Genomic DNA, 14,478 nt, shown 5'->3' on the forward strand with positions numbered 1-14,478 from the left:
GACAGAAGAGTGAAAATCACCAAAAGGTTTCTAAAGAGTCAGCGGCTGAAACTCAAACTGCTGCAGAACACGTGGAGTTCGGACACCGACCCAAATCTCTGCTCGAAGTCCACATCTTTCTGCTTATGACGAGGTTCTGTCAGGCGGTGTGGATATGTGCCGAGTGTTGGTTCTGTTTTTATTTTACATGCTTTTACTTTGGTTCATTCTTCATTCATTTGATGTTTTTATTCACATGTTTCTTAAGCTAATCCGTCCTTTGCCACTAGCAAAAGTGGACAGTTCAAAGATCTGATCTGAACACATTCACTCACCTAAAATCCTTAAAGATCATCTTTTTATTAGTTTGTTATCGACATGCCAAAGTAAAAACACACAAACTATCATCCCATAGATAAGAAACTAGTAGAAAAATGATCTTCTAGATCTTTTAGAGTTCAGAGGTCAGTTGGCACTTTGAGGATGGAGCTGTAGGAGAATCTTTTCAGACATAAGAAGGCTTTTTATCTTTGGGAGACTGCTGTGTATCTCTGCTGGATCTCTGCTGGATCTCTGGATCTCAGAGGTTGCAAACTAGAGTCCGACTGCATTCATTCATTCACCCAAAGCTTTATTCAACCAGGAATAAAAACTCTGAATATTTAATCATCACACACATTAAAATCAGCTTAAATCTGTATGAGACCGACTCCTTCAGATTCTGGTGGTTCTGCAGCTGGTTCTGAGCAGAGCAGCAGGTTTAAAGACCTTTTAGGGAAGAGATGTGTGGTTCCACGGCTGTTTTTCTGATCATCCTGATGTCAGAAAGATTCAAAATAAGACTTTAATCATTCAAAGAAAAGGAAAAACACCAGCGGGACCGGAACCGGCTCCAGGTTCTGCAGATCCGGATCTCAGTCCGGCTCTGTGGGTCGTTCACAGTGCGCATGCGTCGGGGCCGTGCTCTGTGTGGGATGTTTGGCGCGCTGCCTGCGTGCCTCCGCATAGTGTGCGTGCTGGCGCAAAGCGCGGCCTTCCACTCTGCGCTCGTCCTCAGCACCAACAACAACAACAACCTCCGGACCGACTAGTACCGGCTCCGGGCGCGTGGACACACCCAGAACAACGCATTGTCCGCGGCCGTGTCACGGTAAGAGCACGCTCCTCGGCCCCGCGCACCCTCGTCCCCCGCTCCGGTCGCAGTTTCCGCGGGGATGTTTGCGCGCTCTCGAGCCGTTCATGGCTGCTCGAGGTCCGTCTCGTTCGTGTCGCCGAGGCCGCGTGCCTGCGTGTCGGCCCCGGGTCCCGCGGAGCCGGCACGCGGCCGCACCGGCGGGGACGGTGTCGGTCACCGGGGTGAGGAGGATGAGGAGGAGCGCGCGTGGCGGACAGCGAGCGGAGAAACGCCATTTTGTGTCTGATAGCAGCAGGCCGCGGTGGCCGCCATTTAACGCGCACACCGAGCCCCACCGGAAGCACGCGCCGTTCGGGTCACACCGACACCGCTGCCAGCCCCGGGAGCCGGGCCGAACCGGCACCGGATCTGTTCAGCCGCGTTAGCATGTTAGCTCTGCCGGCTAACGGGACTCTGTTTACTCTGAAACCGGTTCGATCCGGATCTGGAAGTCCTGGTCGCCTAACGTGAGATGAGCCTCCTCTGTGCGACCGAAGCAGGCCGCAGGCCGAACCGAGCCGGATTCGGTGTTGTTTAACGTCAGTGATCGATGGCAGCTGTCCGTGCGGCTGCTTACTGCGATCATGAGGCGTGCACAAGCCGGTGCGCGCGGGTCCGCGTGACAAGAGGTACATGAACTACTGAGACTGAGCGCGAGGGCTTCAAGTGACGTAGAGAGTGCACGTTACTGTGTGCACGTTACTGTCCGATAGTCAAGAACTAAATAAGTCGATCAGTAACTGATCAGAGAATCTATCGATCATGGGAGGCAGAAACTGGCTCTGAGACATCAGCCTGAACCGAACCGAACCTCCGGTTCTGACTCAGAAACAGTTTGTTCCAAGAGTTTGAAAAGTTCCTCTGATGGAGGAAGCTGTCCTTCCTCCAGTCCACTCAAAATAAACAGAAAGTGAATGAATATGGATTAATGTTGAATAAAACCAGAGATCAATAAGTTAGAAACTGAAACTAAAACAGCTCAGTTTCACCCTCCCTCAGAGACTGAGATAAAGCCGTCTCTGCTGCTGCTGCCAGCACCAAACAGCCAGGGAGAAACAAGATGGCTGACAGTGCAGCGGTCAGGAAAAGGAAAAGGTCCCGTGACCCGGAAAAGGTCCCGTGACCCGGAAAAGGTCATGTGACCCGGAAAAGGTCCCGTGACCCGGAAAAGGTCATGTGACCAGGAAAAGGTCACGTGGTGGTATTTGGCACCCTGTCGGCCATCTTTTTCCTCCTAAAATGTTGAAGGAACAGCAAATCTTTCTTTACTTTGTTGTGTCGATGGCAGAATCTGTGACCCTCGGTCCAAACTGTCCGCGGTTCCATGTCTCAGATTGATGGGGGTCATGTGATCCGAGCCTTTAACGGACAGCGGCTGTATTACCTCAGTTGGCAGATGGCGGAGACGGTGAAGTACGTGGACGACGAACACAAGAGCCTCTTCCTGAAGCTGCTGAACGAGCAGCGGCTGGAGGGCGAGCACTGCGACATCGCCGTGGTGGTGGAGGACGTCAAGTTCAGAGCGCACCGCTGCGTGCTCGCCGCCTGCTCCAACTACTTCAAGAAGCTCTTCAAGAAGCACGAGGTACGCTCCCAGGCTACGGGGGACACCTGTACCCGTCTGTCTCTCACCTGTACCCGTCTGTCTCTCACCTGTACCCGTCTGTCTCACCTGTACCTGTCTGTCTCTCACCTGTACCCGTCTGTCTCTCACCTGTACCTGTCTGTCTCTCACCTGTACCTGTCTGTCTCTCACCTGTACCCGCCTGTCTCTCACCTGTACCCGTCTGTCTCTCACCTGTACCCGTCTGTCTCTCACCTGTACCCGTCTGTCTCACCTGTACCTGTCTGTCTCTCACCTGTACCCGTCTGTCTCTCACCTGTACCTGTCTGTCTCTCACCTGTACCTGTCTGTCTCTCACCTGTACCCGCCTGTCTCTCACCTGTACCCGTCTGTCTCACCTGTACCGGTCTGTCTCTCACCTGTACCCGTCTGTCTCTCACCTGTACCCGTCTCTCTCACCTGTACCCGTCTGTCTCTCACCTGTACCCGTCTGTCTCTCACCTGTACCCGTCTCTCTCACCTGTACCCGTCTGTCTCTCACCTGTACCCGTCTGTCTCTCATCTGTACCCGTCTGTCTCTCATCTGTACCCGTCTGTCTCTCACCTGTACCCGTCTGTCTTTCACCTGTACCTGTCTCTCTCACATGTACCTGTCTGTCTCTCACATGTACCTGTCTGTCTCTCACCTGTACCTGTCTGTCTCTCACATGTACCTGTGTCTCTCTCACCTCTACCTGTCTCGCTCACCTCTACCTGTCTCTCTCACCTCTACCTGTCTGTCTCACCTGTGTCTGTCTGTCTCACCTGTGTCTGTCTCTCTCTCACCTGTACCCGTCTGTATGTCACCTGTACCTGTCTGTCTTTCACATGTACCTGTCTGTCTCTCACCTGTACCTGTCTGTCTCTCTCTCCTGTACCTGTCTGTCTTTCACATGTACCTGTCTCTCTCTCACCTGTACCTGTCTGTCTCTCCTCTACCTGTCTGTCTCTCCTCTACCCATCTCTCTCTCCTCTACCCGTCTCTCTCACCTGTACCCGTCTCTCTCACCTGTACCCGTCTCTCTCACCTGTACCCGTCTCTCTCACATGTACCTGTCTGTCTCTCACATGTACCTGTCTCTCTCTCACCTGTACCTGTCTGTCTCACCTGTACCTGTCTGTCTCTCTCTCCTGTACCTGTCTGTCTCTCCTCTACCCGTCTGTCTCTCTCTCCTGTACCTGTCTCTCTCTCCTGTACCCGTCTGTCTCTCCTCTACCCGTCTGTCTCTCCTCTACCCGTCTCTCTCACCTGTACCTGTCTCTCTCTCACCTGTACCTGCCTGTCTCACCTTTACCTGTCTGTCTCTCTCCTGTACCTGCCTGTCTCACCTGTACCTGTCTCTCTCTCACCTGTACCTGTCTGTCTCTCCTCTACCCGTCTCTCTCTCCTCTACCCGTCTCTCTCACCTGTACCCGTCTCTCTCACTTGTACCCGTCTCTCTCACCTGTACCTGTCTCTCTCACATGTACCTGTCTCTCTCTCACCTGTACCTGTCTCTCTCTCCTGTACCTGTCTGTCTCTCTCTCCTGTACCTGTCTGTCTCTCCTATACCTGTCTGTCTCACCTGTACCTGTGTCTCTCTCACCTGTACCTGTCTGTCTTTCACCTGTACCTGTCTGTCTCTCACCTGTACCTGTCTGTCTCTCACATGTACCTGTCTCTCTCTCACCTGTACCTGCCTGTCTCACCTGTACCTGCCTGTCTCACCTGTACCTGTCTGTCTCTCTCCTGTACCTGTCTGTCTCTCCCTCAGGTGGACAACTCGTCTGTAATTGAGATCGACTTCATCCGCTCTGACATCTTCGAGGAGGTGCTGAACTACATGTACACGGCAAAGATCTCCATCAAGAAGAGAGACGTCAACCTGATGATGTCATCGGGACAGATCCTCGGCATCCGCTTCCTGGACAAACTGTGCTCCCAGGTAACACCGGTGACTCACACGCAGGTGAAGCTCCCCTTCAGTTGCTCGTGGTGATGCATTTGTGTTCTCTCAGAAACGCGATGTGTCATCGGAAGACAAAGAGAAATTCCCTTATGACATCGTAAAGATGGCCCTGCCCCCTGAAGCTCAGCTCGCCGCTGACTCTGAGGTACGCTGATCAATAATCAGTGATCGGTCCCCTGCAGGCTGTGAACCTCACCATCTGTGTTCCTACAGGTTCTCGGTGAGCATGACGACACTCCCGCTACAGATGACCTTGTTGAGGCATCAGCCAATCAGGAGCTAGATAAGTCTCCGAGTGCATCCCTCCACGTCCAGGAAGCCATCTTGAAAGAACTGACCAATGAGGATGTTCATAAGGTGTGAACAGAACCGGGGCCCAGGTCCCAAAGATGGGTGTTAACCTGACCCCAGTCTTCTCTAACCCCCTCACCTGCCCTGTGTGGCTCTTCCAGGTGGGCTGTTATGACCAGGATGTGGTGTCAGAGATGGAGGCGGAGCCTAAGGAGCTGGGAACAGAGCATCACGCCACCCAGACGCTGACGTTCGCAGACAGCATAGGTGAGGTGAAGGACGAGCAGGCACCTGGCTGGTCAACCACAACGACCGACATGAAGTTTGAATACCTGCTGTACGGACACCGAGAGCAGCTCGCCTGCCAGGTGTGTGGGAAGACCTTCCTGGATGAGAGCAGACTCAGGTAAGTGCACACCTGGACACAATGTAACCAGAAAAGACTCGCCTGGACCCCAGACCTGAAGCACAAACATGATTTCTCTTCAGAAAACACGAGAAGCTCCACTCAGCAGAGCGTCCGTTCGCCTGTGAGATCTGCACCAAAGCTTTCACCACCCACGCTCATCTCAAAGGTAAAGACCCCGGCTGTTTGCAGCCTGCTGCTGTTTATCACCTGCTTTATGTGGCTCCGCCCTCACCTGTGTTCCAGAACACCTAAAGATCCACACGGGCTTCAAACCCTACAGGTGTGACGTTTGTGGAAAATCGTTTATTCGAGCCCCTGATCTGAAAAAACACGAACGAGTTCACAGCAACGAGAGACCGTTTGCCTGCCAGATGTGCGAAAAGGTGAGCTCACCTGTCTGTCTGTCTGTCTCACCTGTCTGTCTCTCACCTGTCTGTCTGTCTCACCTGTCTCTCACCTGTCTGTCTGTCTGTCTCACCTGTCTGTCTGTCTGTCTCATCTGTCTGTCTCTCACCTGTCTGTCTGTCTCTCACCTGTCTGTCTGTCTCATCTGTCTGTCTGTCTCTCACTTGTCTGTCTGTCTCATCTGTCTGTCTGTCTCTCATCTGTCTGTCTGTTTGTCTCACCCGTCTCTCTCACCTGTCTTTCTGTCTCACCTGTCTGTCTGTCTCACTTGTCTGTCTCTCTCACCTGTCTGCCTGTCTCACCCGTCTCTCTCACCTGTCTGTCTGTCTCACCTGTCTGTCTCACCCGTCTCTCTCACCTGTCTGTCTGTCTCACCTGTATGCCTGTCTCACCCGTCTCTCTCTCACCTGTCTGCCTGTCTCACCCGTCTCTCTCACCTGTCTGCCTGTCTCACCCATCTCTCTCACCTGTCTGTCTGCAGGCATTTAAACACAAGTCTCACCTGTCTGCCTGTCTCACCCGTCTCTCTCACCTGTCTGCCTGTCTCACCCGTCTCTCTCACCTGTCTGCCTGTCTCACCCATCTCTCTCACCTGTCTGCCTGTCTCACCCGTCTCTCTCACCTGTCTGTCTGTCTCACCTGTCTGTCTCTCTCACCTGCCTGTCTGTCTCACCTGTCTCTCTCACCTGCCTGTCTCTCTCACCTGTCTGTCTCTCTCACCTGTCTGCCTGTCTCACCTGTCTGCCTGTCTCACCTGCCTGTCTCACCCGTCTCTCTCACCTGTCTGTCTGCAGGCATTTAAACACAAGTCTCACCTGTCTGCCTGTCTCACCCGTCTCTCTCACCTGTCTGTCTGTCTCACCTGTCTGTCTCTCTCACCTGTCTGCCTGTCTCACCCGTCTCTCTCACCTGCCTGTCTCTCTCACCTGTCTGTCTCTCTCACCTGTCTGCCTGTCTCACCTGTCTGCCTGTCTCACCTGCCTGTCTCACCCGTCTCTCTCACCTGTCTGTCTGCAGGCATTTAAACACAAGTCTCACCTGTCTGCCTGTCTCACCCGTCTCTCTCACCTGTCTCTCTCTCTCACCTGTCTGTCTCTCTCACCTGTCTGCCTGTCTCACCCGTCTGCCTGCCTGTCTCACCCGTCTCTCTCACCTGTCTGTCTGTCTCACCTGTCTGTCTCTCTCACCTGTCTGCCTGTCTCACCTGTCTGCCTGTCTCACCCGTCTCTCTCACCCGTCTCTCTCACCTGTCTCTCTCTCTCACCTGTCTGTCTCTCTCACCTGTCTGCCTGTCTCACCCGTCTCTCTCACCTGTCTCTCTCTCTCACCTGTCTGCCTGTCTCACCTGTCTCTCTCACCTGCCTGTCTCTCTCACCTGTCTGTCTCTCTCACCTGTCTGCCTGTCTCACCTGCCTGTCTCACCCGTCTCTCTCACCTGTCTGTCTGCAGGCATTTAAACACAAGTCTCACCTGTCTGCCTGTCTCACCCGTCTCTCTCACCTGTCTGTCTGTCTCACCTGTCTGTCTCTCTCACCTGTCTGCCTGTCTCACCCATCTCTCTCACCTGCCTGTCTCTCTCACCTGTCTGTCTCTCTCACCTGTCTGCCTGTCTCACCTGCCTGTCTCACCCGTCTCTCTCACCTGTCTGTCTGCAGGCATTTAAACACAAGTCTCACCTGTCTGCCTGTCTCACCCGTCTCTCTCACCTGTCTCTCTCTCTCACCTGTCTGTCTCTCTCACCTGTCTGCCTGTCTCACCCGTCTGCCTGCCTGTCTCACCCGTCTCTCTCACCTGTCTGTCTGTCTCACCTGTCTGTCTCTCTCACCTGTCTGCCTGTCTCACCTGTCTGCCTGTCTCACCCGTCTCTCTCACCCGTCTCTCTCACCTGTCTCTCTCTCTCACCTGTCTGTCTCTCTCACCTGTCTGCCTGTCTCACCCGTCTCTCTCACCTGTCTCTCTCTCTCACCTGTCTGCCTGTCTCACCTGTCTCTCTCACCTGCCTGTCTCTCTCACCTGTCTGTCTCTCTCACCTGTCTGCCTGTCTCACCTGCCTGTCTCACCCGTCTCTCTCACCTGTCTGTCTGCAGGCATTTAAACACAAGTCTCACCTGAAGGATCATGAGAGGAGACACAGAGGAGAGAAACCTTTTGTCTGTCCGTCGTGCACCAAAGCCTTCGCTAAGGTACCAGCTCTGCTTCACTTTATTTATATATTTACACTTTATTTATATATTTATACTTTATTTATATAGTTACACTTTATTTATATAGTTACACTTTATTTATATAGTTACACTTTATTTATATATTTATACTTTATTTATATATTTACACTTTATTTATAACACAGCAGAGAACAACATGTGCTCCACATACTTTGCAGTTCCATAACGTCCTCCTTACGCCTCCGGCTGTGTCTTCCAGGGAGCCTCATTTTCTGTGTTTTATACGGCTGCAGCGGCACAAACAAACTGCCACAGCTGGCAGCTGCCGTTCAACAGCCACAGGGTTCGGCGCGGGCAGCTCTCGTTGTCTTTGGTTGTTCGTACTGTCTGTCCAAGGAGGGACGAATGTAAGCTGTTAAAGGCTATCGACCATGTTTCATATCTATGGAGGAAAAGTTACTCCTCCATAGATATCGTTTTATCGCCCAGCCCCAGTTAGAAGTTAAATCTACGTGTGTGGGCTGGTTCCAGATGTGGGCTGGTTCCAGATGTGGGCTGGTTCCAGATGTGGGCTGGTTCCAGATGTGGGCTGGTTCCAGGTGTGGGCTGGTTCCAGATGTGGCCTGGTTCCAGATGTGGGCTGGTTCCAGATGTGGCCTGGTTCCAGGTGTGGGCTGGTTCCAGATGTGGGCTGGGATCTGAACATCAACCAGTCACTAACCTCCAGAGTATCGTCACTGTTTCCATCCTGGAAACCTAAAGTTTCTGTTTTTATCCAAAGCTGACAAATGAAGACATAACAGCTTTATAAAAAGCTGACAATAAATGAATAAAAGTTCAACCGTGGGGTTAAAGTTCAGGAATGTTCGGACTCCTCACCTGTAGCTCAGTAAGCAGCTGTTTGTACCTGTGGTGAGTTCATGGCTCTCTGTTTTTTCAGGCGTCAGATCTGAAGCGACATGAGAACAACATGCACAGCGAGAGGAAGCAGCTGAACCCTCTGCAGAGCGACACCGAGACGCTGCAGGCTGCTGCCATGGCTGCAGAGGAGCAACATCTGGACAACATCAGCTGCTCCTAACAGCTGGATCACCTGTGTGAACAGCTGGATCACCCCTGTGTGAACAGCTGGATCACCTGTGTGTGCAGCTGGATCACCTGCGTGTGAACAGCTGGATCACCTGTGTGAGCAGCTGGATCACCCGTGTGTGAACAGCTGGATCACCCGTGTGTGAACAGCTGGATCACCTGTGTGAGCAGCTGGATCACCTGTGTGTGAACAGCTGGATCACCTGTGTGAACAGCTGGATCACCTTTGTGTGAACAGCTGGATCACCTGTGTGTGAACAGCTGGATCACCTGTGTGTGAACAGCTGGATCACCTGTGTGAACAGCTGGATCACCTGTGTGTGAACAGCTGGATCACCTGCGTGTGAACAGCTGGATCACCTGTGTGAACAGCTGGATCACCTGCGTGTGAACAGCTGGATCACCTGTGTGAACAGCTGGATCACCTGTGTGAACAGCTGGATCACCTGTGTGTGAACAGCTGGATCACCTGCGTGTGAACAGCTGGATCACCTGCGTGTGAACAGCTGGATCACCCGTGTGTGAACAGCTGGATCACCTGTGTGTGAACAGCTGGATCACCTGTGTGAACAGCTGGATCACCTGTGTGAGCAGCTGGATCACCTGCGTGTGAACAGCTGGATCACCTGCGTGTGAACAGCTGGATCACCTGTGTGAACAGCTGGATCACCTGTGTGTGAACAGCTGGATCACCTGTGTGTGAACAGCTGGATCACCTGTGTGTGAGCAGCTGGATCACCTGTGTGAACAGCTGGATCACCTGCGTGTGAACAGCTGGATCACCTGTGTGTGAACAGCTGGATCACCTGCGTGTGAACAGCTGGATCACCTGCGTGTGAACAGCTGGATCACCTGTGTGTGAACAGCTGGATGGAATCTGTGCAAAGACTTTAATGAAGTTCTGACTCTCAGAAGTTGTTTCTCCTGCTTCGATCCGGCGCTCATTAGCCGACAGCAACGACCTAATGACCTCCGTGGTCATGTGATGAACATGTCAAACATGTATGTGCGCCCCCCCCAACTTCATGTATGATCTGTAATGTGTTCCGTGTAAAGATGCTTTTGTTTTCAGTCTGAACCAAATTGTGTACAGAAAGCATTAAATGTTGAAGCTGTGCTGTATGTAAAAGTGTTCTGTTCAGTTTCATGAGCAGGGCAGCTGCTGTAAAGCCGTGTGGTCGGCGCCGGCGTCTCGCCACCGAACCACAGGAGCCCGGAGCGGACAGATGGACTCCCAGGGCTGCATTCATGGTGCAACTCTGATGATGAAATAAAGCCTTTTAAAGCAGCTCTTCAAACGCAACCTCCACATTTATTGATCCGTTTGTTCTGTTGATGTTTCTGATCCATGTGTTGATGACATCACTGCAGCTGCGAGCAGCGACTGGCACAAGGAGACGCGTGAGCAGGTTTTAATGGGAGCATCTTATGCAGGAACACGTTTTATTGTCATGATGATAGTGAACAAAGCAGAGAAAGTGATCCGGTGACCACTGCTGATTGATCAGATCAATGTATACTGATGAGGAGGAGTTCTGAGGCGGGTCCAGGTGGAGAAATGGGTCGTCAGGGTTTGATCAGCCAATCGCAGCGAGTGTTCACTCTGTAAACGTCCAACAGGTGGCAGTCTGGGTGGAGACGGCGCTCACCTGCAGGACAGAAAGGCAGAGAAAGCATTTTGATGTGTTCTAACATCCAGGTGTGTACTGATGATGTCATCATGACACTCACAGATGTTTCCTCCGACCTCGTACAGACGCTGAGCCGGGCTGAGGAGAGATGGACAGGTAAGATCCGGTGTCAGGACACGCCCTCACATGCACAGGTGTGTGTGGGTTACCTGGTCTCACACTCGAAGCGTGATGTCACATCCTTCGCTGTCGTTTGTTCGTCAAGTTGTATCGCCATGGAAACCTTGGTGTGTAGAGGGGCATGAACTCTGATCACGCCTTCACACAGGTCCGTGATCTGCGCACATACAACCTGGTTTCAGTCTCAGAGTTCTGGTCTCACCTGGTTCTGGTCTCACCTGGTTTCTCTCTCTCTTGGTTCTGGTCTCACCTTGTTTCACCTGGTTTCTCTCTCTCTTGGTTCTATTCTCACCTGGTTTCTCTCTCTCTTGGTTCTATTCTCACCTGGTCTCAGTCTCTCTTGGTTCTATTCTCACCTGGTTTCAGTCTCTCCTGGTTCTATTCTCACCTGGTTTCTATCTCTCTTGATTCTATTCTCACCTGGTTTCAGTCTCTCCTGGTTCTGGTCTCATTGTCACCTGGTCTCAGTCTCTCTTGGTTCTATTCTCACCTTGTTTCAGTCTCACCTGGTTCTGGTCTCATTGTCACCTGGTTTCTCTCTCTCTTGGTTCTATTCTCACCTGGTTTCTCTCTCTCCTGGTTCTATTCTCACCTGGTTTCTATCTCTCCTGGTTCTATTCTCACCTGGTTTCAGTCTCTCCTGGTTCTATTCTCACCTGGTTTCTGTCTCTCTTGATTCTATTCTCACCTGGTTTCTGTCTCTCTTGATTCTATTCTCACCTGGTTTCTGTCTCTCTTGATTCTATTCTCACCTGGTTTCAGTCTCTCTTGATTCTATTCTCACCTGGTTTCAGTCTCTCCTGGTTCTATTCTCACCTGGTTTCTGTCTCTCCTGGTTCTATTCTCACCTGGTTTCAGTCTCACCTGGTTTCTATCTCTCCTGGTTCTATTCTCACCTGGTTTCAGTCTCTCCTGGTTCTATTCTCACCTGGTTTCTGTCTCTCTTGATTCTATTCTCACCTGGTTTCTGTCTCTCTTGATTCTATTCTCACCTGGTTTCAGTCTCTCCTGGTTCTATTCTCACCTGGTTTCTGTCTCTCTTGATTCTATTCTCACCTGGTTTCTGTCTCTCTTGATTCTATTCTCACCTGGTTTCTATCTCTCTTGATTCTATTCTCACCTGGTTTCAGTCTCTCCTGGTTCTGGTCTCATTGTCACCTGGTTTCTCTCTCTCTTGGTTCTATTCTCACCTGGTTTCTATCTCTCCTGGTTCTATTCTCACCTGGTTTCTGTCTCTCTTGGTTCTATTCTCACCTGGTTCTGGTCTCATTGTCACCTGGTTTCCGTCTCACCTGGTTCTGGTCTCATTATCACCTGGTTTCCGTCTCTCCTGGTTCTGGTCTCACCTGGTTTCAGTCTCACCTGGTTTCAGTCTCTCCTTGTTCTGGTCTCACCTGGTTTCAGTCTCACCTGGTTTCAGTCTCTCCTTGTTCTGGTCTCACCTGGTTTCAGTCTCACCTGGTCCTGGTCTCATTGTCACCTGGTTTCCGTCTCACCTGGTTCTGTTCTCATTGTCACCTGGTTTCAGTCTCTCCTGGTTCTGGTCTCACCTTGTTTCAGTCTCACCTGGTTTCAGTCTCTCCTTGTTCTGGTCTCACCTGGTTTCAGTCTCACCTGGTCCTGGTCTCATTGTCACCTGGTTTCTATCTTTCTTGGTTCTGGTCTCACCTGGTTTCAGTCTCACCTGGTTCTGTTCTCATTGTCACCTGGTTTCAGTCTCTCCTGGTTCTGGTCTCACCTTGTTTCCGTATCTCCTGGTTTCAGTCTCACCTGGTTTCAGTCTCTCCTGGTTCTGGTCTCACCTGGTTTCAGTCTCACCTGGTCCTGGTCTCATTGTCACCTGGTTTCTATCTTTCTTGGTTCTATTCTCACCTGGTTTAAGTCTCTCCTGGTTCTATTCACACCTGGTTTAAGTCTCTCCTGGTTCTATTCACACCTGGTTTCAGTCTCTCCTGGTTCTGTTCTCATTGTCACCTGGTTTCAGTCTCTCCTGGTTCTGGTCTCACCTTGTTTCCGTCTCTCCTGGTTCTGGTCTCACCTGGTTTCACTCTCCTGGTTCTGGTCTCATTGTCACCTGGTTTCAGTCTCTCCTGGTTCTATTCTCACCTGGTTTCAGTCTATCCTGGTTCTGGTCTCACCTGGTTTCAGTCTCTTCTGGTTCTGGTCTCACCTTGTTTCCGTCTCTCCTGGTTTTGGTCTCTTCTGGTTCTGGTCTCTCCTGGTTTCAGTCTCTCCTGGTTCTGGTCTCATTGTCACCTGGTTTCTATCTTTCTTCGTTCTTTTCTCACCTGGTTTCAGTCTCTTCTGGTTCTGGTCTCACCTTGTTTCCGTCTCTCCTGGTTTTGGTCTCTTCTGGTTCTGGTCTCACCTTGTTTCCGTCTCTCCTGGTTTCAGTCTCTCCTGGTTCTGTTCTCATTGTCACCTGGTTTCAGTCTCCCCTGGTTCTGGTCTCATTGTCACCTAGTTTCAGTCTCTCCTGGTTCTGGTCTCACCTGGTTTCCGTCTCTCCTGGTTCTGGTCTCATTGTCACCTAGTTTCAGTCTCTCCTGGTTCTGGTCTCACCTAGTTTCAGTCTTTCCTGGTTCTGGTCTCACATGGTTTCAGTCTCTCCTGGTTCTGTTCTCACCTGGTTTCAGTCTCTCCTGGTTCTGGTCTCACCTGGTTTTAGTCTCTTCTGGTTCTGGTCTCATTGTCACCTAGTTTCAGTCTCTCCTGGTTCTGGTCTCATTGTCACCTAGTTTCAGTCTCTCCTGGTTCTGGTCTCACCTGGTTTCAGTCTTTCCTGGTTCTGGTCTCACCTAGTTTCAGTCTCTCCTGGTTCTGGTCTCACCTGGTTTCAGTCTTTCCTGGTTCTGGTCTCACCTAGTTTCTGTCTCTTCTGGTTCTGGTCTCACCTTGTTTCCGTCTCTCCTGGTTCTGGTCTCACCTGGTTTCAGTCTCTTCTGGTTCTGGTCTCACCTTGTTTCCGTCTCTCCTGGTTTTAGTCTCTTCTGGTTCTGGTCTCATTGTCACCTAGTTTCAGTCTCTCCTGGTTCTGGTCTCATTGTCACCTAGTTTCAGTCTCTCCTGGTTCTGGTCTCACCTGGTTTCAGTCTCTCCTGGTTCTGTTCTCATTGTCACCTGGTTTCAGTCTCTCCTGGTTCTGGTCTCACCTGGTTTCAGTCTCTCCTGGTTATGGTCTCACCTGGTTTCAGTCTCTCCTGGTTCTGTTCTCACCTGGTTTTAGTCTCTTCTGGTTCTGGTCTCACCTTGTTTCCGTCTCTCCTGGTTTCAGTCTCTCCTGGTTCTGTTCTCACCTGGTTTTAGTCTCTTCTGGTTCTGGTCTCACCTTGTTTCAGTCTCTCCTGGTTTCAGTCTCTCCTGGTTTTAGTCTCTTCTGGTTCTGGTCTCACCTGGTTTCAGTCTCTCCTGGTTCTGGTCTCACCTGGTTTCAGTCTCTCCTGGTTCTGGTCTCACCTGGTTTCTTTCTCACTAATCTCAGTCTTTCTCTGCCGTGCCCACCTGGTTTTGGTCGTTCTTGTTGTTTTTCCTCCTCATGAGGCACGACTTGGTCCTGCTCAGGCCCAGAGGTTTCTGATTGGATGACTGGTTTAGCTGTCTCAC

The 14,478-nt window shown here is 51.4% G+C and overlaps 2 protein-coding genes across 7 annotated transcripts in view; one reads left to right on the forward strand and one right to left on the reverse strand.

The window, feature by feature from the left end:
- Positions 1-942: 942 nt before the first annotated feature.
- On the forward strand, positions 943-10,362 carry zbtb14 (zinc finger and BTB domain containing 14). 6 transcript variants are annotated; one of them, XM_072379009.1, is made up of 10 exons: positions 943-1,129; positions 2,543-2,738; positions 4,511-4,681; positions 4,755-4,850; positions 4,919-5,062; positions 5,158-5,402; positions 5,486-5,571; positions 5,649-5,788; positions 7,898-7,993; positions 8,916-10,362. In XM_072379009.1, exons 2-10 carry the CDS (start codon positions 2,550-2,552, stop codon positions 9,054-9,056), a joined length of 1,308 nt encoding a protein of 435 aa, XP_072235110.1. In that variant the 5' UTR covers positions 943-1,129; positions 2,543-2,549; the 3' UTR covers positions 9,057-10,362. The 6 variants fall into 6 exon arrangements, with proteins under 6 accessions (XP_072235110.1, XP_072235109.1, XP_072235107.1 ...); XM_072379008.1 differs by having other exon boundaries at positions 2,550-2,738; XM_072379006.1 differs by lacking the exon at positions 943-1,129 and adding an exon at positions 1,204-1,335 and having other exon boundaries at positions 2,550-2,738.
- Positions 10,363-10,475: 113 nt separating this feature from the next.
- arhgap28 (Rho GTPase activating protein 28) overlaps positions 10,476-14,478 on the reverse strand; it is a 19,403-nt gene continuing 15,400 nt past the window's right edge. The window contains exons 14-17 of the mRNA XM_072379057.1: positions 14,377-14,478; positions 10,905-11,032; positions 10,796-10,833; positions 10,476-10,713 (exon numbers count right to left, since the gene is read on the reverse strand). The exon at positions 14,377-14,478 is cut by the window's right edge and continues 24 nt beyond it. Coding sequence (XP_072235158.1) covers positions 10,631-10,713; positions 10,796-10,833; positions 10,905-11,032; positions 14,377-14,478 — 351 coding nt within the window. The 3' untranslated portion in view covers positions 10,476-10,630. The remainder of the gene's footprint in view (positions 10,714-10,795; positions 10,834-10,904; positions 11,033-14,376) is intronic.

The sequence above is a fragment of the Leuresthes tenuis genome, unplaced genomic scaffold, assembly GCF_036924035.1.
Source record: "Leuresthes tenuis unplaced genomic scaffold, fLeuTen1.0.hap1 SCAF_24, whole genome shotgun sequence".
Classification (NCBI taxonomy): domain Eukaryota; kingdom Metazoa; phylum Chordata; class Actinopteri; order Atheriniformes; family Atherinopsidae; genus Leuresthes; species Leuresthes tenuis.